Source organism: Notechis scutatus, chromosome 2, assembly GCF_049901735.1.
Source record: "Notechis scutatus isolate UNSWTSFEM ecotype Mainland chromosome 2, rNotScu1.2, whole genome shotgun sequence".
Lineage (NCBI taxonomy): Eukaryota > Metazoa > Chordata > Lepidosauria > Squamata > Elapidae > Notechis > Notechis scutatus.
In genome coordinates this window covers 61,938,543-61,966,244 of record NC_142010.1, presented here as the reverse complement: position 1 = coordinate 61,966,244, position 27,702 = coordinate 61,938,543, and the positions used below count along the sequence as shown (strand labels likewise).

At 36.2% G+C, this 27,702-nt stretch overlaps 1 protein-coding gene across 2 annotated transcripts in view; it reads right to left on the bottom strand.

Annotated features, from left to right (window-relative positions):
- Positions 1–2,221: 2,221 nt before the first annotated feature.
- Positions 2,222–27,702, bottom strand: part of LOC113420557 (inter-alpha-trypsin inhibitor heavy chain H4-like) — a 42,466-nt gene continuing 16,985 nt past the window's right edge. The window contains exons 10-21 of one of the 2 annotated variants that reach the window (XM_026680516.2): positions 22,745–22,926; positions 22,435–22,617; positions 21,818–21,957; positions 19,347–19,492; positions 17,657–17,728; positions 17,493–17,570; positions 13,731–13,808; positions 10,414–10,536; positions 9,479–9,650; positions 7,828–7,982; positions 3,574–3,661; positions 2,222–2,659 (exon numbers count right to left, since the gene is read on the bottom strand). In XM_026680516.2, coding sequence (XP_026536301.2) covers positions 2,584–2,659; positions 3,574–3,661; positions 7,828–7,982; positions 9,479–9,650; positions 10,414–10,536; positions 13,731–13,808; positions 17,493–17,570; positions 17,657–17,728; positions 19,347–19,492; positions 21,818–21,957; positions 22,435–22,617; positions 22,745–22,926 — 1,493 coding nt within the window. In that variant the 3' untranslated portion in view covers positions 2,222–2,583. The remainder of the gene's footprint in view (positions 2,660–3,573; positions 3,662–7,827; positions 7,983–9,478; positions 9,651–10,413; positions 10,537–13,730; positions 13,809–17,492; positions 17,571–17,656; positions 17,729–19,346; positions 19,493–21,817; positions 21,958–22,434; positions 22,618–22,744; positions 22,927–27,702) is intronic. The other variant, XM_026680519.2, reaches the window with a different exon arrangement.

Genomic DNA, 27,702 nt, shown 5'->3' with positions numbered 1-27,702 from the left:
AGGGAGGTCATACGGGCACGTGGAGGCCACACACACTACTGAGCCTCATTTTGACTTGTTTTAAGGACATTACATCAAAGGTGGATCAGCCTGTAGTGTTTTTTTCCACTTTAATTTTGAGTGTAACTCCAAATCCAGACCTCCATGGGTTGCTAAATTTGATTTCCATTGATAATTTTTGTGTGATTTTGTAGTCAGCAGATACAACTATGTCATGAACAAAGTATTTAATAAGAATATTTCATTCATTCAGATCTAGGATGTCTTATTTTTGTGTTCCCTTTATTTTTTTGAGCAGTGTATATTGGCGACATAGATTAGAAAGACATGAGAATATAGTGAAATTGGACTTTGAAAATATATTGTAAAGTTATATAAAGATAAAGAAAATAATGGGTAAAATAGAAAATCTTGTTATTAAGATCAATTTCTATAGTAGACTTTAATTTTCTTTCTATTATTTTCAAGTAAAAATCTTCTCTTGGCCACTGAAGGGAGATACAAACAAAATTCATTGTCCAAGTTTTCAGAGTTTTGTGTCTATTGAGTCTTGATCAATCTGGTTATTGGTGTGGGGGGAGGGAAGCAACAGTGGGATTTAAAACCTCCTCTTGCTTATCTCCATAACTAAGCAAGTTCATAGAAACAGAGGTAATTCCACATACGCTTTTTAGGATTTTAATTCTTAACACCAGCCCCTGAAACTACATGGTAAGAAAGAAATGGAGTCTTCCCTTCCCTCCTTCTCCTCCTGTCCCCCTTCTCCCCCTTCTTCTTCTCTTTGTTGGCTGGTTCTGTTGACAGGAAGGAAAATGCATTTGCATGTGCTTTCTTGTGCCTTTACATCAGAGCAGAGGTGGTATTCAGCAGGTTCTGACCAGTTCTGGAGAACCTGTAGCAGAAATTTTGAGTAGTTCAGAGAACTGGCAAATACCACCTCTGACTGGCCCCGCCCCCATTTTTCTCTGCCTCCCGAGTCCCAGCTGATAGGCTGGGTCTTCTTTTGTTGTCCTGCACAGGAGAACAGAGCTGGAAAGCAGGTTAGTGGGGTGGGGAGGGAATGGAGATTTTGCAGTATCCTTCCCCTGCCACACCCACTAAGTCATGCTCACCAAGCCATGCCCACCGGTAGTAAAAAAAATAATAATTGAATCCCACCACTACTTTACATATACACCCATGAGTGTTCTTAGGTGTTTACATGTGTGAGACCGATTTGAATAGGGAAGGAAATAATTAGTTTTAGAAACAAGGTACATTATTCTATAGGCAATTAATTCTAATTGATAGCTTTACTTCAGGTAAAGCTTTTTGGATTGTCTTGACCATGCCCTTCAATGTAGTCTCTGGTGAATAGACATATTTGTAGGTATGTACTGTATATGTGTAACACATAGTGATGTGTCAATTGGACATATGTGCAGGGATGGAGAATCTCCTGGACTGATTTCAGCCAGAGCTGGCAACCTTAAGGAGACATGGTGAGGAATCCAAACATTACATGTTGTTTTCCATCTGTATTTCTATTTCTTTATATATTTATTCCCATCTAATGCTTCCTTGATGAAGATGCAATTTTAAATTCATGGTTATCTTTCTTTGGCAGGAGAAGTATCTGGGTATATTCCATGATACCAAGAGAAAGGAGAATGATGTAGTGCATTAAATTAAAAGTCACACATTTCTGTAAACCTGCTTTTGGCTAGAGCACTTGCAGAAAAACATATGTGATTATGAATTAAAGTACTGCTGTGTCTATCCAGCTGCCCAATAATCCTTGACAATATTAGAACCATAAGGTAAAACTGAGGTTACATGGCTATTCTTAAGGAAACTACTTTGATAACAGATAATAGATAATCAGAATTGGAAGGGACCTTGTAGATCATCTAGTCCAACCCCCCACTCAAGCGAGAGACCCTACACCATTTCTGACAAATGGCAGTCCAATATCTTCTGGAAGGTCTCAAGTGATGGCACTCCCACAACTTCAAAGGGCAAGCTGTTCCATTGGTTGATTGTTCTCACTGTCAGAAAGTTTCTCCTTATTTCCAGGTTAAATCTCTCCTTGTTCAGTTTCCATCCATTTGTGGTTTCTCTCTCTCTCTCTCTCTCTCTCTCTCTCTCTCTCTCTCTCTCTCTCTCTCTCTCTCTCTCTTTGTGGGGGAAAGCATTTTAAATTTAAATTTAAATATAATATAGTATCTATTTTGATAAAACATTTACAAGAAAATGTGCAATTTATTATTGATGGTAAATTGTGAAATTTCATTTTAGAATTTTTTTGGTAAAATTTAGAAAAGGCAATATATTGTTCTTTTGGAATTATTATTTGTTCAGCAGGATTTTGCATAATAGTCACATGCAAATAATGATGCAGAATCAGTTGCCTAGAAACTCAGTCCAATAGTCCTTTTTTAATTTTTTATTAAACTGGTGAGGTGTCATTATCAGAAACAATTTATCTTTATTATTTATATGCCTATAATGTAATTAAACTGAAAAACATGTGGATGATTTTATGCTTTCTAATAAAATCATGGTCACTAAGCAGTAACAATCTTTTGCTGTTAAGGGTGTTCTTTAAGGATTTGCATACAGTTTCCAGCAAGTAACTTCAATTTGACTAGATCCAGTTCTGTAGTCCTTCACACGTGCCCTGAAAAACAGAAAAAGAGAAGTGTTAAGTAGTAGCATTATTACTGATAAAATATATATCCAGACATAAACCTTTAGTGGCATTATAGTATTGTCTGATTAGCTTATTTGCTATGGTTATCCTAAAATCGGGTAACCATAGAGGTATCTGAATATTATTCAAGGGGTTCAAATTACATCTGACATACCATGTCTGAGGAGACTTATCAAGAATGATAGTTTATGCCTTCTGTTACTCAGTGTAACTGAGAATAACACACAGTGTAAAATATAGAAATAATTCACATGCCCCTATCCAAATGATAGAGTGGAACTTATGTAAAATCCTATGCATGGGGGCATGACATAATGTAAAATTTATATCTCTCTACTCTGAGAGCTTAAGGGAAGGTGGACCATTCCAATAGAGCTTCTAAAATCAAGGACTAGATTGCAACAAGAATTGTATGTTATATTCTAACACTTGTGAGAATCCTCTGCCTTTAATTAAGCCTTTTCCACAGCTCCATCCCACTTGTATTCTCAAGTCCATGTTCTCAAGCCAAGTTCTAAAGATCCAGAAAATTTTTAGTCTAGAGAAAAAGGCAACAAAAATAACAGAATACTAGGATTGGAAGGGATCTTGGAGGTATCTAGTCCACCCCCCTGCTCAAGCAGGGAACCCCATAACATTACAGACAAATGGCTGTCCAATCTGTTCTTGAAAACCTCAAGTGGTTGAGCACCCACAACTTCTGAAGGCCCCTCCCTTCTCTGTGACCCCCCTCTTCTCTGTGGCAGCCTGTCAAATATTGGAACATTTCTATCATATCTCCCCTAGTCTTTCTTTTCATTAAAAAAGACATAATTCTAGCAACCGTTCTTCATATGTTTTAGCCTTCAGTAAAAATAATTTATCAAGGAAATGCTTCTCACCTGGTGGCTACATTGTGCTGTCCATGTACCATAACTGTTAGGAAACCATCCAAAGGTCTCTCAAAAATTGTATTAGACAAAAACTGACCTGGGAACACAGACATAAAACCACAATTACATTTTTTAATGTAATAACCTAGACATCCTGGAGGCAGATTACATGCTACTTAAATCTATCATAGTTGAAGTCTATGAAAAGTTTTCCCATTGCTTTTCTTTACGTAGTTATAATCAATGAATCATCCAGCATTTTAACTGCATCTTTTGGGATTATATTTTGACCATAGCAATCAAAAGCTACAATCTAAACTTCAGGCCACTTTCATTGTGCTTTTTCAAATAACTCTTACACTTATCAGTTATGAACATTTCTGGAATTTTGATGCACTTTTTTAAAACAAATTTTATTCAGTTTTTCACATAAAAACAAAAATCTCTTTTTAGTGGACAACATATTTCCGGGTCATCACCTTTACATACAAATATGACAGCAATTATACATTATATATGCATACTTAATTCTATTATTACCTTTTCCATTCCAAATGTTCAGTAAGGAGAGAAACAAACACATTAATTCTAGCCTCTTTCATTAATCTCAATCAAAACATCTTTTTGTTTCATTTCAATTATTTCAAATATAATCCTTTAATATTTATTTTAAAAATAAAGATAAACAATATGTTTTGCAATAATAATAATAATAATAATAATAATAATAATAATAATAATAATAGGTTGCCAATGTCTCTCCTTGCTTTTAATAGTCTATGTTAACTTATTAATTTAGTTGGTTCTTTAGTCTGTCATATTCCCTTTCCATTACACATTCTTTTTATAAATTCTAGATTAATACAAATTTTAACACTAAAAAAAAACACCAAGTATAGGTTTCCCCCCTTCTCCTGCTTTGAGTGTGACACCTCAATGATTAAAATATACCTTTATTCCTTCATCTTGATTCCCAATAAACCATTATTTTTAAGAAGTTACAATAATAATCATTGCATCTTTTCATTTGGATTCCTCAGCATATTTCCCCCCCTTGATTTTTAATAAGAGTTATCATTATCTATATTACCCTATTTTCTATATATTTTTAATTGCAGAAATATTCTTATTACCCCTTGTCACGCTGCAGAATCCCCTTTTTAATTCATCAACCATTATCTCTGAAAAAACAATCTTTTCAACATTTTACTATTTCCGTATTTCTTTATTTCATGCACCTGTTTCTTACTGCTTCTCCTCCCCCTCTTTTCCCCATATCTTTCCTCATTCTAGTTTATATCCCTCTCTTTCTTAATATCTCCCTTTCCCCTTTTCTGCTGGGTCTTTCTGCCTTTCCTGACTTCACAGGTAGTCCCCTTTTGATTGCCTTCTTAATTCTCAACTTTTTAACCTTTCTTCTTTCCCCACTTCTTTGTAGCGTTCTTTGTGTTAATTGTCTATTTAAAATGTCTTCTCCTTGAGTCGACTCCTCCTCCTCTGAAGCTCTTTCTTCTTGTTCTTCAATCGCCATTTCCATTTTTTCTAACACAGAGCAAAGTGATTTGCCTCTTTCCTGTAGTAATTCTCTCATATTTTTAAGTTCCATTTTTAATTCCTGAAGAGATATCATCATTACACACTCTTATATTTTATGATCGTTAAAGTCCACAAAAAAAAAACCACTTTTACTTTCCTTCTTTCTTCTTTCAATTTTCTAAAGTTCTCAGTTATTCCAGCCCAGGGTCGATACCAAAAACATCAATCAATCCCACAGTCAGTCTTTCCTTGCTTTTTCCTTTATTCTGGTTCTGCTTTCTCTTTCTAAGATTCTTACTTTGTTTCAATATTTCTTTAATGTTATATCCACACAAGTTCATTCAGAAACAGGATGCTTTCCATTTTGTTTGAGCTTTTGTCAAAAGGTGGCACTCTTCCATTATACAAAGTCTTCACCTTTTCCCCCTATTTTTTTATTTAGGGTTTTTCGAACTTCAATATTCCAGCACAGTCCAGTCTCCAATTTGTAAACTTTATTATTATTATTATTGACAATCTTAAGTCCAGCTTTATTTTATGCCTGTTTATTCCCAAAATAGTTTAGTCCAATTTAGTTAAATCTTTAGTTCCAGCTTCTTCCTTTCCTGGTTCGAAGCCCCGCTTAGCTGTCAAAAATATTTTCTTATTTTTTTTCCTGTCCCTTTGTAATTTCGCCGCTCACTTTTCTTTTCTTAAAAATTCCATGTTACCTTAATCCCGGGGTACTTTTGTGTAGTTGTATCACCCAATTGTCCTGGTTCAGATGTTATCCACCTCTTTCTTCCCTCCTGCACAAAACTTAATCCAGCTGAATCCTCCTCTTTGGGGTAGCCATTTTAAACCACTGCTGCAGTCGTCTTCGGGGGGGAAAAGACCAAGCCCAGGAGGGGAGATGCGGCTCCCCTCAACCTGGCTTGCAGCTTCCCCTTACTCCACCACCCCTCCAAGGCAGCTTCAGCCCCTAATCGTAATGATCGGGGCTCTCCAACGAAAGAGCACGGACCATAGACACAGAGAGATGCAATCTATGGTCTGTCCGTGAGGAGGCTCCGCCTTCCGGCCAGAATTTTGATGCACTATTGTGCTACTAGTTAATTGTGAAAATACTTTTCCATTCAGAAATCTTCATCCATGGCTAGAGATATGCCATATATTCTTCTCCAAGGCCAACATAAATCAGTGCAAGGAAAAGATTTGGCTTTATCCTCCATGATGCAAGTCTCACATTTAAATGACACAGTCTACCAAGTAGCTTGCAAACAAGTCCTCTAGCTTCGGTGCTGGTATTTAGTTGGAGTTTGGGATAGATTAAGCTGTCCATCTTGCATTGTTTAAAAGAACCCCTACTACTATTTGAGATGTGAATTCAGAACTTGATATGAAAATGCAAATCTCTCATTAACTCAGAGACCTGCATGGGATGAGCAAGTGACAAAAGCAGTATTGTATTATCACAATGCGGGCTCTACAACATATATGTATTGTGATATCACATGCATATATGTTATGAATCATGATAACATGATATTGCTTTCATCATTTTGATGAAAGCCTTGAATACATATGCTCAGACTGTGATTGGAAATCAATAAATTAATTTTCTCATTTTAAAAGATTTGGAAAGCTGTTAGTCCCTTATTAGAGAATAAAACCTGCCAAATTTTTCATAAGAAGTTTCTGTTATAGGCAATAAGCATGTTTATTTACTTTATTCCAAATTTCAGAGGAATTATATATTTCCTTCCCCTTCCATTTGTTCATTTTTTACCAATTTGAATACAAATAACAAAAATAATTTATATTTTTCCATGCAAGAAATATGAAATAGTTCAAATTCCAAAGGTGGGGAAAATGATTAATTAAAAGCAGTACAAGACATGTTTGTTCTCTGCTCAGTTGAGACTAAATTCACAGAGGGCACCAAAGGGTAAATGATTGATGATCAGCAAACAATTGCAGAAGAAGTTGAACATCCAGAGTGTTCAACAAGCATTTGTGTTTCATCCTCCAAACTCCCACACATTCAACACACACCTACCCACACACACCATTTTGTAATCCTGGGAGGCAATTTTCAATTGGCACTAGGATTGGCTCTGATTTATTCCATCAATATCTTTGTTACAAAACAAAGGAAGCCTTAACTTAAATAAATAATGCAAATAGAGACAGAGTTACAAAACCATCAGGTATATTTCTCCAAATGAGAAATGAAAAAGGAAATGATTCAATCCCTTTTTTCCTCACCCCGAAGATATATATGCTTCTATAGACACAGTCTTGGTATTGTATCTATAGAAAGGGGCTTGGAAGGGTTTCATATGGACTCCACTCTGATATGAATATCTCTCAGACTTATCAAAGGCCATTTCCATATGATTAGTTTCCACTCTCCCAATCCTCAGTTTACAAGGTGATTATACTTTTTGCTACTGATTTGGAATGCTGAGAACAAGGTATGAAGCTCACCAGCACCCAAAAGCACTTCCCTATTGCTGAGAAGAAAACCATAAGGCTATCTGCTGTATGTTCGTGAAATCAATGTTCGTGAAGTCAAATCTGATTCAAGGCCAAATTTATCTTTCTCATGTTAATGCACCTCAAAGGATTATCACAAAGACTAGCAAGATAACATGGATAAAGTGCTTTGTGGATATTACATATTGAAAAGCCAAATTTAATTCCAAATTGTATTACCGTAGTCTGCAGCAGTAGTTAAATACTTACCGAAAAATCCAGTAACTTGATTAGAAAAATAATCGCTGTTCTCAAAGTACAATCCAAGCCAACCAAGAGGAGGAGGTATATAGAAAATTTTGGTTACAATGTTGTCTGGTCCTGACAGAAAGAGGCTTTCTCCACTTGTCAGTGTAACATTTAGCCTAAGAGGAAACAAACTATTATTTTCTAATATTCCTTTGACAACTTGTCATGCTGGTGTAGTAATTTAGTATCACTCGAATTACTGTTATTGGTGAACAAAGTTTTAATAAAACATATTTAAATGAATATTTTCACATTTTTAATTATATATCCCTTATGTATGTACCTGAACTAATTATATAGCATGTTTCAGCACAATGGCCTTACAGAAAATAGAAAATGCTCATTCAAGCAACACCTCAAAGGCACCTTAACAGCTGACCCTCCACTGATGGAAGGCATAATCTAGTACAACAGAAAGAGAGGGATTTATTTTAAAAATTTCTTCTTCATTTTCAAACCTACATCTCATGCTTTTATTAAGGGGTCTTTTATTACCTTATCTAGATTTGTGGCTGTAGGGAGAAGCCAAATGCTCAACTGTTTTCCCCATCTGTTTGATGGATATTTGCCATTAGAGGAAAATCAAATAACTATCCACCAGCCCATTTTTTTTAAAAAAAGAGCAATAAATAATGACTCTATAGAAGGCAACATGAAATAATTACATAGGTAAACCTGACTTAGAAACAATCAATAATAAATCAGAGTTGTATATGATTTGCCTTTATCAATTTGGAATTGTTTCCAGATACCAGTTTACGATTTCCATTGTCTCCTTCTGATTAATTTCATAGGGGTATCAAACACCATTTACACAAACTTAAATCTAGAAGAACCACAGAAGGAAAATGATAGAGCAGTAAATTCCAAGTACAGCCTTCTGGATATATAGTAGACTTAACCAAGATGTTGTATTAACACTGACAGTATGATCACAATCTTTGATACATCAGAAGGATCAATACTATTGCTGTGTTTCTGTCTCCATCATGACCACACATCAAATTACCAAAGACAGTTTCAGTCCCTATTAAAGGCAAAAATCAAATTGAAAAGAAATTGATAATTAGAATACTATTAGATATCAGAGCAACCTAAGTCTTTCCAATACCAGATTAACAACCAAAAAATCAGATACAGAATAATTTTTTTTCCATATCAACTGGGTTTTAACTAAGTAAATTAAAACCACCATCCCTTTCCAAGGAAGAAGGGACTAAAGATTGCAACTTGGAAGCGTTAATCAGATCAAGCTGATGGTCTAGCCAGTATGGACACCATCTAAACAATGGACCTCAAATCTCCAAATAATTTATCTATATTCTCAAAGTGTAAAAGTTCAAATCTATCGATAACAAGCTGACTAAATGCAGTACTGGCTGCTTTAATATTTAATTCTATGTTAATGAAGATGTGCAAATTAGATTTGAAAAAACCCAATTCAATATTATTAATATTGCAGCCTGATAGCCAAGGATTTTCATTTTATGTATACTGTCTCTGGGAGGAAGAAAGAACACTTTTCAGTCTGACAGATTACACAAAAGAGACTGTGTTTAGGGATTGTAGAGCTCTATTGTCTATAAAAGAAAACTAAAAATAGCAAATTTACCCTTCAATTGTTAATGAGTTTCTGTCATTCCACACGAAAGAGTGACTGGAGCTATTACTTTTCAGTGTAATTTGTTTTGTTGACACCTTTATTTCCAGGTTCAGCCTCGGATAAGTTATTTCAAACTCTGCAAAATGGTTGTTTTCACCAAGCTTGCCAGTCACTTGGATCCCTGGAAGTATGTAAAGGAACATTCAGGAAGCATATTAGTATTTGCCTAACATTCATTAGTACAGAAATAATTGCCATATAAACACAATGAGTAAAAAATTCTGAATATCACAAGATTGCTGCTTACTTAATCTGATTGCCAATTCAGATGGCTGCAGTTTGCTACCCTGCTCAATTTATTTAGACTCAAAAGCTAAGATGAGTTTAACCCACTTGGAATTTAGATGGGATGCTGCCACAAAACCCCAAGATTAATGGCTAGACATAGAAGCTTTCTATATCTACGTCTATATCTAGTATGTCCACATCTATCTCCTGGAAGAAGGTATGAGAACATATCCATGAACTTCACCAGCAGTCAAGCTTAATTTGAAGATGGCTTAGTTATACTACACAAATAATTACAGCATCTGTTTTTGTCCAGGTAGCCAACCTTTCAGTCAAGCAATCCATCATGCCAATGCTGCTAAATATTTTTTACATCTGTGTAGTAGATATAAGACAAGACAATCGATAAAGAGTTGATAGAAATATCCAACATTTAAAATAAATATCACAAATAATCAGTGAATTTGGGAACTAAGAAAAGTCAGCACACCCACGTATACATATTGGAATCTGCAACATGTTACAGTGCATTTGTCTGAAATGAGATGAAAATTACAGTCAACAAAAACAAGGATCAGAAAAGAAGAATAGTTGGGTTTTTTGGGGGCTGTCACAAGGAAAACATCTCCATAGAACTTTGAATATTCAGAGCATACCTTTCTCTGGATCAGATAACAGATTTAAAGGTGTTTGTGGCTGTCCGTTAATAGATACACAAGCTAAAAAGTTTTCACTAGGTGGTTGAAAAAGGAAATGGATATATGAAGGCATAGGAACATCTGGAAAGAAAAGTAATTATTAGTATGTATTTTATACTAATTTATGGAATCATCCAAGATCCCTAATAGCTTAGTTTTATGGCTGATGAAATTCAGGTAATTATAATTAGTGTGAACAGAAGGCTGCAAAAGTTTACAACATAGCTGTTAACAGAGCTGTCAAATTCTTTGTGAGGATATTTTGTTCCATCAAATGTCCAAGCACAGCACCCTAAAAGCAATCTCAGGAGTTTCTATTCAATAACAAAGAAAAATAGCCCATTAATGAGCTGGCATGACCGACTTAGGCTATAGTAACCATATGGCCTTTATTTCAGAAAGCTGTCCTTTAGATTTATTCAGTTTAACGGTGTATTTTCTTGACTTGGCTCTTGCATTGTCCTTTGTAAACATGTAAACACAAACACTTTTAAATCCTTATGAACTTCTTTCAGATTTGCTCCCTTTTCAGGTTTGCCCTTTTTTCTGATCAAGGAAATATGATCATTATAACTTAAACCTATGTTGCACTTATGGAGTGGAAACATATGAAGAAGAAATAAATTGCAGCCTCAATTGTTTTCCCTCTGATGTTTTGCTGCAATAGATTAAATATACCATTTGTGGTGCTTTAAAAGGACATCCAGAATTGCCTTATTGGTGAGAGGGGTGGTATATAAGTTTAATAAATAATAATAAACTGGTTTTTCCAGTTTGACACTAATATTATTCTTATAATAATAGTGTCTACCTTCTTTCAGATTAACAAAGTCCAGATTCATTGCTTGTTTTTTCACTCACTGTACAGAATGGAGAGATTACTTCAACAAAGGGGCAGGAGAGGGAAAAATGCATACAATCTATTATGTGCCTGACCTGTTTTCTTGTACCTCCCCCTACTCACAGAATGAGGAGATTGGAGATGAAGAGATTATAAGAGAGTAAGCAACACACAATGGGGAATACATTGGCTGTTTGCATGATATGCTTGGGGTTGCTGGCTTCCCCATTGTGTGCCTGCTTATTCTTTTGTAATCCCTTCCTCTTTAATGAACTGCTTGGGAAAGGCAATTTATTAGCTTGACTTAATGCCAAGGAGTTAAGCCAGCATTTCTCAAACTCAGCAACTTTAAGATGTGTTGACCAAATCCATGCTGGATGGAGAACTCTGGGAATTGAAGTCAACACATCTTAAAGTTTCAGAAATTGAGAAACTACAAGTCAAGATTCAGAGGTGGTGGAATATGTGCCTACTTCTTAAGAAAGCTATCCACTGCCATAGCCAAACCTCTAAGCATAATCTTTGAAAAATCTTTCAGGACCAGCTCCTTGCCTAACCTATGGTCACAAGCCACAGTCATCCCCATCTTCAAAAAGGGAGACCCAAGCCTAGTTGAAAATTACAGGCCAATCTCCTTATGCTGCGTCACCTGTAAAGTCATGGAATCAATTATTAACCAATCCATCATCCTCCACTTAGAGACAAATAACCTACTCTCCAATAAACAATTTGGTTTCAGAAAAAAACTATCCTGTAATCTACAACTCTTACACTGCAAAAACATATGGACGACACAACTCGACCAGGGCAAAGCAATAGACGCAATCTACATAGACTTCTGTAAAGCCTTTGATTCAGTGGTACACGACAAACTACTCCTAAAAATAAAATCCTATGGTATCTCTGGACAACTGAATAACTGGATAGAAGCATTCCTGTCAAACAGACAACAAATGGTCAAAATCGGAAGCGTCCTATCAAATCCAGTACCTGTCAATAGTGGTGTTCCCCCAAGGCAGTGTTCTAGGACCAACTCTCTTCATACTCTACATAAACGACCTCTGTGATCATATTAAGAGCAATTGCGTTCTCTTCGCTGATGATGTAAAGCTGTTCAATACCACAGACAATACTGCTACCCTACAAAAAGATCTTGACTATGTATCAGAATGGTCAAACAAATGGCAACTTCAAATCTCAACAAATAAATGCTCTGTCTTACATATTGGAAAAAAAAAATCAGAAAATAAAATACAAGCTGAATAGTCAAGAACTTGTTGATGACCCAAGCTCTGTAAAGGACCTTGGAATACTCACCTCTAATGATCTAAGTGCTAGAGCCCACTGCAACTACATAGCCAAAAAGGCATTAAGAGTTGTTAACCTAATCCTACGTAGCTTTTCTCTGGTAATATCACACTACTAACCAGAGCATACAAAACATTTGCTAGACCAATACTCGAATACAGTTCATCAGTCTGGAACCCACATTACGTATCTGATATTAGCACAATTGAGAAAGTCCAGAAATATTTCACAAGAAGAGTTCTCCACTCCTCTACTCGTTGTAGAATACCTTATGCCACCAGACTTGAAATTCTAGAACTAGAAAACCTCGAATTACGCCGTCTTCGGTCTGACTTAAGCATGGTATATAAAATCATACATTGCAATGTCCTACCTGTCAGTGAATACTTCAGCTTCAACCATAACAACACAAGAGCACACAATAGATACAAACTCAAAGTAAACCACACCAAACTTGATTGCAGGAAATACGACTTCAGCAATAGAGTGGTCAATGTCTGGAATACTCTACCCGACTCTGTAGTTTCTTCCCCAAACCCCAAAAACTTTAACCTTAGACTGTCTACTATTGACCTCACCCCTTTCCTAAGAGGTCTGTAGGGGGCGTGCATAAGCGCACCAACGTGCCTACCATCCCTGTCCTATTGTTTCTCTTATTCTTTTATTTTTCTTATATGTACCCATTTCATGTATTCATAACTATGTATACACTTATACTTATTATCTTGTAAACAATTGGCAAATCAAATAAATAAATAAATAAATAAATATTGCAAAATAAAGTATTTCTAAATTAGCAGTCAAGTTCAGACATTTGAGTGTCACCAATGCTAAGCTGGTTTCGTTCTGCTTCTTTTTCCTTTCAACTTCCCAGACAATTTTGTATTAGTTCAATTATTATTTATGTAACACCATGTTCTTTCAAAATTTTAATAATTGCATGTCTATTTACTTTACAAAATGATTGAATGTACAGTTTTTTAAAAGGTTGATCAACGTTTTGTAATTTGCCTTAATAAGAATACAAAGCATGTCTGAACTCTGCAAAAGTCTTTATCTGCATAGTAGAACCTTTTGATAATGTATCAATCTATTTTTGCATATGGTGCAATCCACTGACACTGACCATGAGTTCCTGACTTTCTGCTCAAAGGTATTTTCTTTCCTGGGTTCTTTTGCTCTATTGATCCTGAGAAAGGACGACCTGCAAAAATTTACATTTTAGTGAAGCTCACTAGTTTTTCTCTTTTACTTTGATCTGATACATAGAATAGCGTTTCATTATCAAAAACAAGAATTATATTTATTTCTTACCCAAATCTCAAGATAAGAAGAAAAGATAAGAAGCCCCCTCACCTGCCACAAATACATTTACACACAGACACACACAGATATAATATATGAATACTATTAATAAGTGTGTGTTTCCCACAAATTTGCATGGATACACATAGAAATTAAGGCTTGGTAATCCTTGCTCACTGACTTCCTTGTTCAGTAACCATTGGGAGTTATAGTAGTGCTAAAAAATAATATTATAAACAATCCCCACATTAAAAACTTTTGCAGCATCCCCCAGTCACAGGATCACCATTATAGTCAGTATGTGTCGCCCTGTGCCTCATCTATGTTTTTTCCTCCATGGCAGAATAGAGAGATTGGAGAGGATGGAATTATAAGAGACTAATCAGGCACACAATGGGGAATACACAGTGAGAGCATATGCACCAAGACAAATTCCTTGTGTGTCTAATCACACTTGGCCAATAAAGAATTCATTCATTCATTCTCAATAAAAGCAATGCGTTCTTTGCTAAATTGTGTGCTTGCTTACTCTCTTGTAAAGATAATCCTTGACTTATGATCATAATTAAACTCACAATTTTGGTCATAAGTTGTGATGGTGTTAAGCAGATCACCAGATGACCATACCCAATTTTATGGCAGTCGTTAAGCAAATGCTGCAGTTGTAAAACAAATTCTATGTTTGTTAAACAAACCTATTGTTTGGTATGGGGCGTATTTTTGCTGGAAACTGAAAGTAAATGCCAGTTTCTGGCAAAAACATCATAAATCGCAATCACATGACCACAGGGTGCTGCAAACAGTTGTAAAGGTAGGCTAGTTGCCAAGCACCCAAAATTCGATCACTTGACCAAGGGGGACAGCCATCATAACTTTGAATATGAGTCCTAAGTCCCTTTTGGGGGCTTCATCCTAAGTTTGAACAGTAGCTAAGTGAACAATTGTGAGTCAAAGGCTACCTGTAATCTCTTCTACTGCAATATCCCTGCTCTGAGGGGGACAAGTAACAGATCAAGCACAGGAGAGATTGCCTAGAGAAATTGCAGGGCAGAGGGAAGGATTGCAAGAAAACAAGCAGGCATACAATGGGGAATACATTGGATTGTTTTCATAGCATGCTCATAACTCCCAGGCCTGAGAGATACTACATTTCTTTTGATATGTATTTCCCATTGTGTGCCTACTTACTCCCTTTCATTCCCTTCCTTTCCAATGAGTTAAATACAAATATGTATTGCCGTCTTGCTAATTATCCCAGTACCCAACTTGGGTGAGATTCCAAAGGGAAGGAGGGTGGAGAAAAGGAAAGCATAGTCACAACCAATTGGGTGTAGGAATCCAGAACAGAATCAAAGGCAGAGTGGAATCGGGCTGTGTCAATGATACTCCAGCCAAAACATTCAGATGATCATCAGAGGGCAGAAAAGATTTAGAATTTTCTGAACCCCTTCTGTGTCACCTAGGGATCAAACTGATTAATATACTGAGACTGACTACCTGTTTATTCACTGCCAAGTCCTGTCTGTTCTAGCATAAGATATTATGCCACCCAAAGCAAATGCTTAGGCTCTTCTCAAGGTACATACTGGGCCTGCATCAGACAGCAACTAGATTTTATTTTTAATGATTGGGGACACTCCAATTGAATTAAGGCACTCTGTGACTACTCAGTAGCTATTTACCTGTTATAAAGAAATACTGTAGTCTATGGAATACACGCATTGGCCATGTTGAAGGCAGGCATGGTTATTCAAAGTTGTTTCACAACACAGGACAAAAAACAATGGCTTTAGAAGCAAGAAGCAGATTTCAGATGGACTTTCCTAATGGTAAGGATTGTTCAATAATAGAACAAAAAGCCAAGTAGATCCTGAATTCTCCTTGCTGGAAACATTGAAAGAGAGGTTTTATAGCCATGGGTTAAGCCAGGGGTCCCCAAACTTGGCAACTTTAAGACTTGTGCACTTCAACTTCCAGAATTCTGGGAGTTGAAGTCCACAAGTCTTAAAGTTGCCAAGTTTGGAGATTTCTGGGTTAAGCCATGTAATCTCTGGGTTAAGCCATCCTGGGCAGATGTCAGGCATGAAGAATTGGGAGATAGTCCTTGACTTACAACCATTTGCTTAGCAACTGTTCAAAGTTATAGTTGTGCTGAAATGTGTGGTTTAAGATTGGTCTTCACACTTATGACCATTGCAGAATCCCATGCGGTTGTGTGCTCAAAATTCAGATGCTTGGCAACCAGCATGATGGTTGCAGTATCCTGAGGTCAAATGATTGCCATTTGTGACCTCTTCAATGGGCTTCCAACAAGCAAAGTTAGTGTAGGAAACTGGATTCACTTAACACCCATGGTGGTTTGCTTAACAACTGTGGCAAAATAGGTCACAAAATTGGGTACAATTCCTTAATGACTGCCTCACTTAGCAACGTAAGTTCTGACCCTAATTGTGACTTTATGTTGAGGACTACCTGTATAGTTTTAATAGATTGTAGTAACAGGATTTGGTTGGTACAACTAAGGAAAGATGTGTAGATCTTTGATACCTGAACTCATGGAGGTGGATTAGGTTAGTTTAAATCAGATTTAAACCCAAGTGACTTGGAGTCAGAGTTTCTCAAACAATTCTACTTTGCATAAAAAGTTTGGAGTTGAGGTGAGTGGCTGGGAGGCCAGATGAGCAGCCAGATGAGATGAGGGGCTGCATGAGGTGAGGCCCCTTTGAAGTGAATGATGTTGAATTAGCCACGCCCACCCAGTCACATGACCACTCAGCCACGCCTACTCAGCTGGTCATTAGGGCAGAGAACCGTTGTGAAATTATTTGAATCCCACTACTGAATATGTTCTAGTTAAGATGATTTATTGCTCATGCCTATACACAAGATTCTAGTTAACTAGTGAACAGCACTAAACTGGTACTAGATAAGAGTTAATGGAATTCAAGGGGCAGGGCAGACTTGATTCTCTTGTGGGAACATAATGATTCCAGACTGGTTCCTCTCTTGAATCCACCCCCCTAGGCTCTGCCTCTTCTTCGCCTACATCAGGAGACTAGAAGATCCTTCACAAGCCTTCCATTCTATCATTGTATGCTCATGTATCAGAAGTATTGTCTAAAAATGATTATATGACAGAGGAAAATGAAATTATTTAAATGCTTGGATGTTGTAGAAACTGGAACAATTGTTTATTTATTAAATTTGTATGCCGCCCTTCTTGCCAATCAGGTTCCCAAATGAAAGGCTATATCTATATCTATCTATAAAAGACCTACAGCATAATATACATTACCAACACATGCACATTTGTAACATATAAAAATAATATTTATAGGATACTTTCGTGTCACCATTGTTTCATTTGTTACAAAAAAAAGTAACTTGTGTTGAAAAACCAAAGCTTTGCATTTTATTTTGGACCTTTCAAAACATACATTAAGAAAAGGGTAGATTTCTTACTGGAATAACTTTTTGGATTTTATTACAGGAGAGGATGACATGGGGAGCCCATTTCTCAATACTACAGGCAATAGCGTGATCAAACTAACAGATCTTTGTTAGACTTAAGATGACAAAATACCTGGGAGAGCAACTGAATGCATCACAGATAAATCAGGAGCATTAATCCTGGCATTTACAGCAGTCAACATTGGTGCACCTATGAAAGAAGTTAAGTGGGTTTTATGATGGAAAAAAATGTCAGAAATAAATACTGGCACTATATTTCTAGAATATAAAACATACCGTAGGATGTACCTCTAAGAAAAAGTTGGTTTCCACCAAATCGTCCAAAATTTTCCTGAAAATCCTCATTATCTGGGCAAAGAAACAATGACAGAGATAATATTAAGTTTATGAAAAAGGAGCTTCCATCATTTTCTAGATTCTTAACTCTCAGAACTGTTCCCTTGGGCTAAGAAAAAGAATGTGCTCACCCATCTCTGAGATGATTTATGTTGAAAGATTACAAATAGACCTGTCAGAACTTAGATCCTCCTGCTTTAATGGGAAACTCATTATTATTCTATTTATTTATTTATTTATTTATTTTGTATCCCACTTTTATTATTTTTACAAATAATTCAAGGTGGTGAACATATCCAACACACCTTCCTCCTCCTATTTTTCCCACAGCAACAACCCTGTGAGGAGGGTTGGCTGAGAGAGAATGATTGGCACAAGTTCACCTAGCTGGCTTTCATGGCTAAAGCGGAACTTGAACTCACAATCTCCTGCTTTCTAGCCTAATTACCAGACCAAACTGAATCCCATCATCTTACTAGTTCACCAAAATCATTTGCAATCCAATTCAGAATTCTGAATCACCAAATTCCATCAAGAGACTTCATAACACTATGAGCTACAATCACAATCACAACTTATAATCTTTTCTTGTGTTATTTATAGAACATAACCTAAGAATTTAGGAATAACTATAGTAGCAAGACATGCAATGAAAATAACAAAGCTTTAAGCTATAATATTCTGGTTTCCATTGTACTGATTAGTCCTATTTTATATATATATAAAAATACAACATACTTAGTTTAAAAAGAGAGTGGCTAGAACACAGTTCAGTTTTATACTGAAATAATCTAATATGTGAATCAATATTAAGGGGAAAAGTACATTTACTTCTACATGCTTACAGTATGCTTTTAGAAAATCTAAAGAAAATGCAATTTATATATACTAAAACTGTACTACAGAAAATAGCTTGATATATTAATGGTTATATTATTGACTAAACAAGGAATAGGATTAGGTTTTTTTTTAAAAAAAATGTTGCTAAAATGCTCAAAGAAAATAAAAAAAAATAATGCTAAAAAATCTCAGGCCTGTTTCATGGTAATAGCAATAGCACTTAGACTTATATACCGCTTTATAGTGCTTTACAGCCCTCTCTAAGTGGTTTACAGAGTCAGCATATTGCCCCCAACAATCTGGGTCCTCATTTTACCCACCTCGGAAGGATGAGTCAACCTTGAGCCTGATGGGATTTGAATTGTCAAACTGTAGGCAGCTGCCTGCAGAAGTAGCTTGCAGTACTGCACTCTAACCACTGTGCTACAGAGGCTCTATGTAATCCATGAACACTTGAAAAATATACTATATTCAGAGTGAACATCAATGATACCATCCATACCTATGCTCCCACGGACCATAGTTAGCATGATTATTGCTTTTCTTTCAGAATCGTAAATTCATCCTGGCAGCACTTACAGATATACTCAGAAACAGGTTTCTCCAACCTTGGCAACTTTAAGCCTGATGGACTTCAACTCCGGAGTTGAAGTCCGCCAGGCTTAAAGTTGCCAAGGTTGGAGAAACCTGCTCAGAAACATTGTCCCAGTCATTCTTCCAGCAGCTGATTGAAATTCAGAAGACCATGGAATGGCCAGCAATCTGTTATAAGAAATAGGTGGGTTTTTACCTTTTTCTGTTGGCTTGTTAGCTACCTCTTCAGCTTCTGGCTTGGTGACCACCATGGAAGTCATGGGTGTTACAAAGCTGTACTTCAGGGAAAGGTTTAATGTTTGGTTTTCCAGTTTTTTTCTCTCTGCTCCTTCCACCAAAACGCTAAAACACAGAGCATAATTTCCACTGATTCTATATGTGACGCAGGATTTTTAAAATATAAAATTAGCATGCTTTAAGATGTGGTTTGGAATTTTCATATTCTTTCATTGAGACACAAAGTGAAACCCACTGAAGGACAGGATAGACAGATCCATGCAGCAAAAAGAAGCTACTCTGAAAAGTTAAGGAATCAGTTCTCAACAAAATGAACCAGCAAACATGTGGAAAACTTTTAAAAATATCACCGGTTATAGCAAACCTTATTCCCAGGCTGAAGGAAATCAACAACTGGCAGATGACCTGAATGTGTTTTACTGCAGGTTTGAAAGGAAACTACAGCCACCTATCTCCACAACCCTCATCTCAAACACACCAACAGCCAAGCCTCCTACAACTGACCCCATCTCAGACACACTAACAATAGCCAAACCTCCAATAACTGACCCCATCCCATTGGGTTCACAATCCCTGGTGATCACAGAAAAGGAAGTGCAAGATCTGTTTTACAGACAAAAGCCAGGAAAAGCACCAGGCCCAGACAAGATAACTCCTTCTTGCTTCAAAGTCTGTGCTGACCAATTGGCCTCCATCTTCACTGGAATCTTCAATAAATCACTAGAGATATTCTATGTTCCTTCCTGCTTCAAACGGTCTGCCATCATCCCAGTGCCAAAGAAGCCCTCCATCAAGGAACTGAATGACTACAGACCAGTTGCTCTAACTTCGGTAGTTATGAAAACCTTTGAAAGGCTAGTGCTATCCCACCTGAAAACCATCACAGATCCACTGTTAGACACCCTGAAATTTGCATACCAAGCAAATAGATCAATAGATGATGCTGTTAATATGGCTCTGCACTACATCCTACAACACCTTGAATCTTCAGATACCTACACAAAGATCCTCTTTGTAGACTTTAGTTCAGCATTTAATACCATCATTCCAGACATTCTTCTAACTAAACTAAACCAGCTAGCAGTACCTGAACATACTTGTAAGTGGATCATAAGCTTCCTAACAGATAGGAAGCATCAGGTGAAGCTAAGCAGAATCACATCTGATACCTGTACATAGCACAGGGCCCGCCCAAGGCTGTGTGCTTTCTCTACTTTTCTTCTCTATATATACCAATGATTGCATCTCAAATGGTCCATTGGCAAAATACTGAAATTTGCAGATGATACAACAGTGATTGATCTCATTCGAGACAACAATTAATCTGCATACAGATGGGAGATTGAACAACTAGCCTTGTAGTGTGACCAGAACAATCTGGAACTGAACACACTCAAAACCATAGAAATGGTGGTAGACTTTAGGAGAAACCCTCCCATACTACCCCCTCTTACACTATTAGACAACACAGTATCAACAGTAGAGACCTTCAAACTTCTAGGTTCTCAAGTCCTAAAATGGACACCTAACATCAAAAACGTCATCAATAAAACACAACAAAAATGTTCTTTCTATGCCAACTCAGAAAGCTCAAACTGCCCAAGGAGCTGCTGATACAGTTCTACAGAGGAATTATTGAGAATTATCTGTACCACTATACTGTTGATTTGGTTCTGCAACCCAGCAAGACAGACACAGATTTCAGAGGATAATTAAAACTGCAGAAAAAACTATTACTAACAACCTGCCTTCCACTGAGGACCCGTATACGGCACGAGTCAAAAAGAGGCTGTGAAAATATTTACAGAGCCCTCACATCCTGGACATAAATTGTTTCAATTCCTACCCTCAAAACAACACTATAGAGCACTGCAGATCAGAACTAGACACAAGAACAGTTTTTTCCTGAACGCCATCACTCTGCTAAACAAATAATTCCCTCAACACTGTCAAATTATTTATTACATCTGCATTACTATTATATTAATCTTCTCATCGTTCCTATCACCCATCTCCTCCCACTTATGACTGTATGACTGTAACTTTGTTGCTTGTATCCTTACGATTTATATTGATTGTTTCCTAGTATGATTTGATTGCTTATTTGTACACTATGACTATCATTAAGTGTTGTGCCTTATGATTCTTGACAAATGTTTTTTTTTTATGTACACTGAGAGCATATGCACCAAAGACAAATTCCTTGTGTGTCCAATCACACTTGGCCAATAAAGAATTCTATTCTATTCTGTTCTGTTCTAGGAATGAACCAAGAATGAACATCAGAACTGAAAATAGTGCAACTAATAGAAGAAAAACACTGTGCCTTTGTGAACTCAAGTACTAACTACCTGAGTTAGTTATAATATTTAGAAGAAAGTATTTTCTTTAAGTTACCATTCCCCCAAATATACAAAGATAGCCACTTACGCCTTTTCTAATAACTGTTGAATGGTTAAATAGGCCCATAATTTTTCAATGAAATTTCCAAATATGTATTCCTGGTGTTCAAAAATGTGTGCTTTCTCTGTGACATTAGCATTTTCTTTCAGGGTCAAATTGCTTCCATGCTGAAAAATGGGGGAAGAGATCAGGGTGAATTTTTGATATAATACTCAATCAAGTTCTGTTCTGCAGAACATAATTTGAAAGGAGGGCTCCTTTCAGTTTACTCCCTTTAAGAAAGCAAAAATTATAAACATTAAAATAGTGAACTAGATGGTCAAAATATTGAATTCATTGGGCACATTTGCACAGCACAATGAAGGCAACATCTGGTTTAACCTTCAAATGATTCTAACAGCTGTTACACTTGTTGAGCTACAATCCTTCCATTCATGGTTTAAATTTTTTTTATCATGCAATATGTAGCACAGCAGCTTCACCTGTGTCTTCTGTACATACACATATACTCCATTTTGTATTTTTAAAACAAGGTAACACACTGTTACTAGTTTTCAGAACTTAGTTTGGAAACATAGCTCAGAATTTCATCTGAAAGAAAACTCTTGTACCTTTTCAACTGATAGTAGTTACATAGTACTTACCCCCTGAGCATTTATTTCCAAGGAAAATATATCAATTTCATTGTCAAGTTTTCCAGCCACTACAATTTCAGAACCCTCATAGAGCAACTTAAAGTTATTTTCAGTGACATCCTCTACAGCATTGCCAAGATAATTTATATTAATCTCCTTCAGGATGGGAATAGCCACTTCACTGTAAAAGTCCTTAAATGAAGAAAACAAGAAGCAGGGGGGATCATTGCATATATCAATCAGGAAAATTAAGATTATTTTTAGCATGCTACTGATGTACGTCAAAAGATACCGATAAGCTTTGAACATCAGTGCTTACCTGGAGCTGAAGGGTTGCATCTGAGTCCTCATATATACGTCGAGCAACTCCTGAATTATCTAAGGCCAACTTCTCCAGAAAACTGTAGCTTACATCAAATCCAAAGCCAAGGCAGTAGAGGAAATACTTCCCTTGATTGGCTTCATTTATGTTTTTCTGTATTTTCTTAGGGTCTGTTACACCTGTTATATGGAGGAACGTGCACAAATATTGCATTACTTTGTTTTAAATTATTTATTGCATTTGCTGACTTTTCTACTTTATCAGCATTAGCTGTCTTGAATGCCATTTTCTGCTGAAAAGACATGATGTGAACATGGTATGAATGTACATGGCAGTGTACCTCAGATGTGTCACTGAACCAAGATAAAGAGTGAATGCAGGGTGGAGGGCGGAGCTGGCGTCGCGGCAGTACAGCATGCGATCTTTAAGCTCTAAGATCGCTGCTGATATCTCCATTGCAGGACGGTCCCAACGGACCTAAACCGTCCCGTAGAGACGGTGACAGAGGAGGGCACATCCTGTCGATCCCAGGGACATCGCAAAGTCCCTGGTAGATCCAGGAGAAGCCCTTTTTTCCCACAGCAGAGAGGCAGCCATTAAAGCTGCTGAAGCTGGGACAGCTCCGGAACGGAAGAAAGCTGGAAAGAAAGTATGTCAGTTTGGTGAGATAATTTTCTACTTATTTTTTCTGGAGAGAACACCCTAAAAGACTAAAAATTAAATTTAAAAGATAAAAATGCTCAAGCGGCGAGATTAAGCACAAATTAAACCTGAAGGTTTTTCCTTTCTTTTTATTGGAACTTTGGATTTTGTAAAAACTTTTCAATTTTTAAACTGGACTGGTCTTTCCTTTTTAATTTTAATTTTTTCCTTTCAAAATAACTCTTTGGAAAAGTTTTTCTTTCCTTTTGTTTTTTCTCTTTAATAATTTTAGATTCTTTTTATTTATTTTTATTCCTGGTTTTAATATTAGAGGGGAAGGGAAAGGAAGTAGTCCTGCCACCTGGAGGCTTGGATACATTGTTTTCCTTTCTTTCTTTCTTGTTGATACATTTGGTGTTACATTCAAGGACTCTGTGCTTTTCATTGAAAAGATAGTGGGAAGAGCATGTAGATTGTTTGCAGGTGCTCTTCTGTGGAACTACTGATAGCTGGAGTCTGGATTTGAAATTGAAGAAAGAAGATTGAAGTGACCTTGAAAAGAGAACTGGAAATTTTGTTTTTTGATTTAGTAAAGAGCCTCCAACATATAGTGGCAGTGCTTTGCTTACTGGCAGAATTGCATTTTCTCTTTCCTTTTTTTTTTCTATTCCCCCCCAGTTGGATTTTTATATTTGGACTTGAGTCCTTTGATGCAAGAATAAAACTACTTCTTTTTTCCCTCCCTCCTCCCTTTGTTTTACCTTTTTAGCAATGGGAATATACAGATTTCTGTCTTCTTAAATTTTTTCCTATTTTTTTTTTCATCCTTTTTCCATTTTCCATTTTTTTCTTTTTTTTCTTCATAATTGGAACCAATTGGATTAAGGTATTCAAGTGCCTGAAGATTATTATTTTTTTTGCTTTTTTTTTTTTACTGGAGTGGCAGTTGGCTGCTCTTGCTTTTTCTTCTCAATTTTTCTATTAAGTACTCTAAGATGAGCAGAAAGATACCAGCCTCAGCTTCTTCAATCCTGACTTCTTCCTCCTCACCATCTGGAGGACAATGATCAATACAGGTGATGTTACAACAAGAGAAGGAGAAAGACGTGACACTACAGATGATTATGCAAGGTATTCAAAAGGTACAAGTAAAAACAGATAATATTAAAAAGAGAACGGAGAATATTGAGCAAAGAACTGAAAAGATAGATGAGAAAATTTAAAATATTCAACAGATGATGATGCAATATGAGGACAGAATCAAGAAAATTGAAGAATAAGATGTACAAAGAGATAAGAAGATTGGAGATATGGATACCCGATTGAGTGAAGTGGAAAGAGACAAGGGCAGATCTCTGCAGTCATTGGGATGGGAAATTGATAGATCAGAATTCTATGTTAGATTTCAAAATATAGAAGAAAAGGGTGAAAACCTTGCTGAAATGATGACAGAAATCCTGGCAGAAGCATTAGAGGTAACTAAAGAGAAGATGATGGATGGAATGGATGAGGTTTTTCGTGTTTATACAAGATATGCAATGAGAAATAAACTGCCAAGAGAAGTTTATATCAGATTTACTAAGAAAATAATTAAATCACAAATACTGCAGGTGGCAAGAGAAAAAACACTAAAGTACAAAGATAAAGAAATAGTGGTACTGAAACAGGTACCGAGAAGAGTGAGAGAGATAAGAAGAGAATATTTATTCTTGACCAAAGAGTTACTTAAGAGAGGAATAAATTAGAGATGGCTGATACCAGAAGGTCTCATGTTTACCTGGCAGGAACACAGACACAGAATTGATACAGTTGAAAAAGCTGAGTTATTCTATCTGGAATATTTCAGAGGAAGGGAGGATTGAATTTCATGAGGAATGTACAGCAGTAATTGAAAAAGAAGAAGGAGCCGTAGGTGGTATACCCAGAGAGCAATGAGAACCAAGATCTATAGAGCAACAAATCCTTCTTATAAAGTCTAAAATGGATGAAAGAAAACTGATTACAATTAATATAAATGGATTTAATTCAGCTATTAAAAAAAGAAAAATATTTCACAAGTTAGAGAAATTAAAATTTGATATAATCTGCCTACAAGAAGTACATATTAAAAAACAACATGATTATATATTGAAACAGCAAAACTTAGGGAAATTATTTACAGCATTGACACAGTGTAAAAAGAGAGGAGTGGTGTTATACATTAGAGATACAATCCCTGCAGAACAAATATATACAGATGATGATGGAAGGATTTTGATGGTAGAGATAATGGACAATAATCTAAAGATATTTTTAATAGCAATTTATGCCCCAAATGATCATCAAGAAGATTATTACAGGAAATAGGAGCTTCCGGTTTGAGCTTCTTCGGAGACAGACCGAAACCTCATCTCTCTGAGGCTTCGATCCGTGCTCGCTGCTGTAGTGCCCCGAGCCAGCTGGTTTCAGGGCTAAGCCACCCCATAGAGGTGGTGAAGAGGGGGGAGACTGCCTGCAGGGTTGAGGAGAGCCGCATCTCTCCTCCCCAACTGGCCATTACTCCCTTTCCCAAAGGCGGTTGTAGCGGTGGTCAGAAATGGCCACCACAAAAAAGAACTCGACCGGAAAAGAATGTGCAGGAGGAAGATAAGAAGAGAAAGTTTTGGTTGACCAGGTCAAACAGCAAAAGCAACAAATAAGGTACCCTGGAATTTAAACTTAACAACATTGTTCCCAAAGAAGATTTTGAAGCTGCGAAGGAGAGAGAGAAGGGAAAGGATTAGGTTTTTTTCTTCCCTTCCTTATACTGACAGCTAAGAGACTTAAGCAAGAAACTGAAAAAAAATCCACCTTGACATTAATAGGCATCTAAGCTGAAAATAAAAGTCAAAGGGATAATAAAGATTTCTGGACATTTAAAAGTTTTTAAAAGCTGGAAAGGAGAAAAAAAAAGAATAGAAGGGCAGGATCTGGAAAAATGGAGGAGACTGCCTGGAATTAAGGAATGGAACTGTAATTAAAAGGAACTTACAGTGAAATTTTAACAAGAGTCCTCAAAGATACATTTTAATGGAAACTTGGTAACAAAATAATAGAACCCCAGGAAGAGAAAGTGGAAAAAAGAAGCAAGTAGAAACAGCCTTGGATTATTTGGATTACTTGGTGATTTTTGGTTTTTGCATCTAGATGACTAAAATTAACTGGGTGATTGTTTAAAAGTTTTTAAAATGGTATCACTCTTAGAAGAACTGAAAACGGAACTTAAAAAATGGAAAGAAGATGCACAAGAAGGGAGAGGTTCTTTTGGCTTCGTATTTCTTTTTTTTTGTTGAAAACAATTTTATTAATTTTTAAAAACAAACAAAACAGATTTTGGCTTCGTATTTCAATTCTTAGAAATGGAGATCTGGAACTATGAGAAACAACAAGAAACACTTGCAGAACAAGAAGATTGGGACAAAAAAGAAGCCATCTTTAATGATCAAATAATTTTAAGTGGGGGGAAAAAAGGAAAGGGGGGAAAGAGAGTGAAAGGTTTAGAACCAGAAAAAACAACCAAAAAGAAGAACAATTTGAAAGATAAGTATAATATTAGAAAGCAACAGAAGAGGGGATTATGGACTGTGCCGAAATGAGTAAATTAACATTTGAAATTAGAGAACAAGAGGATAAACAATTTTATATGATATGGGATTTATTTTATCAATGGTTAGATAAAAAGACATGGTAAAGAAATAGATTAGTAAGCCTTACAATAAAAGTTAATAGATTGATATAGAATACAATATAAAATATATAACCATTGGATGAATGTATAAGAATAAATCATAATGAAAATTAGAATATCTCATATAAAATGATGGAAAAATAGTCAAATGAATGTTTAATAATTGATATTATATAAATACAAGCTAGATCGATAAGGTGAGAATTTATATAACTTGTGAGTAATGGTAAAAAAAGGATAGCACCAAAGATTGTAACCAACTGACACACTGTATGTATATAATTGAAAGAGGGTTTTATGTTTTTATGTTTTGTTTGTATGTTTGTTGTAAAAATAAAAAACTTTGTTTAAAAAAAAAAGAGTGAATGTAAGGCATGTGAGAATAATAGTATAAGCAATAGAATATGACTGCTACAAAATTCCAAAGTGTTATTATCACATAATCCAAACACAGCAATCCACAATTACTGTGAATCAAAGAAGTAGATGTGATTTCTGAAATATTTAAATGATCAACAGGTTGGGTTTCAGAGACAAGAGAGATACAGTATGTTTTTCTTAGGCTGATACTCATTGAAAGGATGATGATTTACAGATTTACAGATAA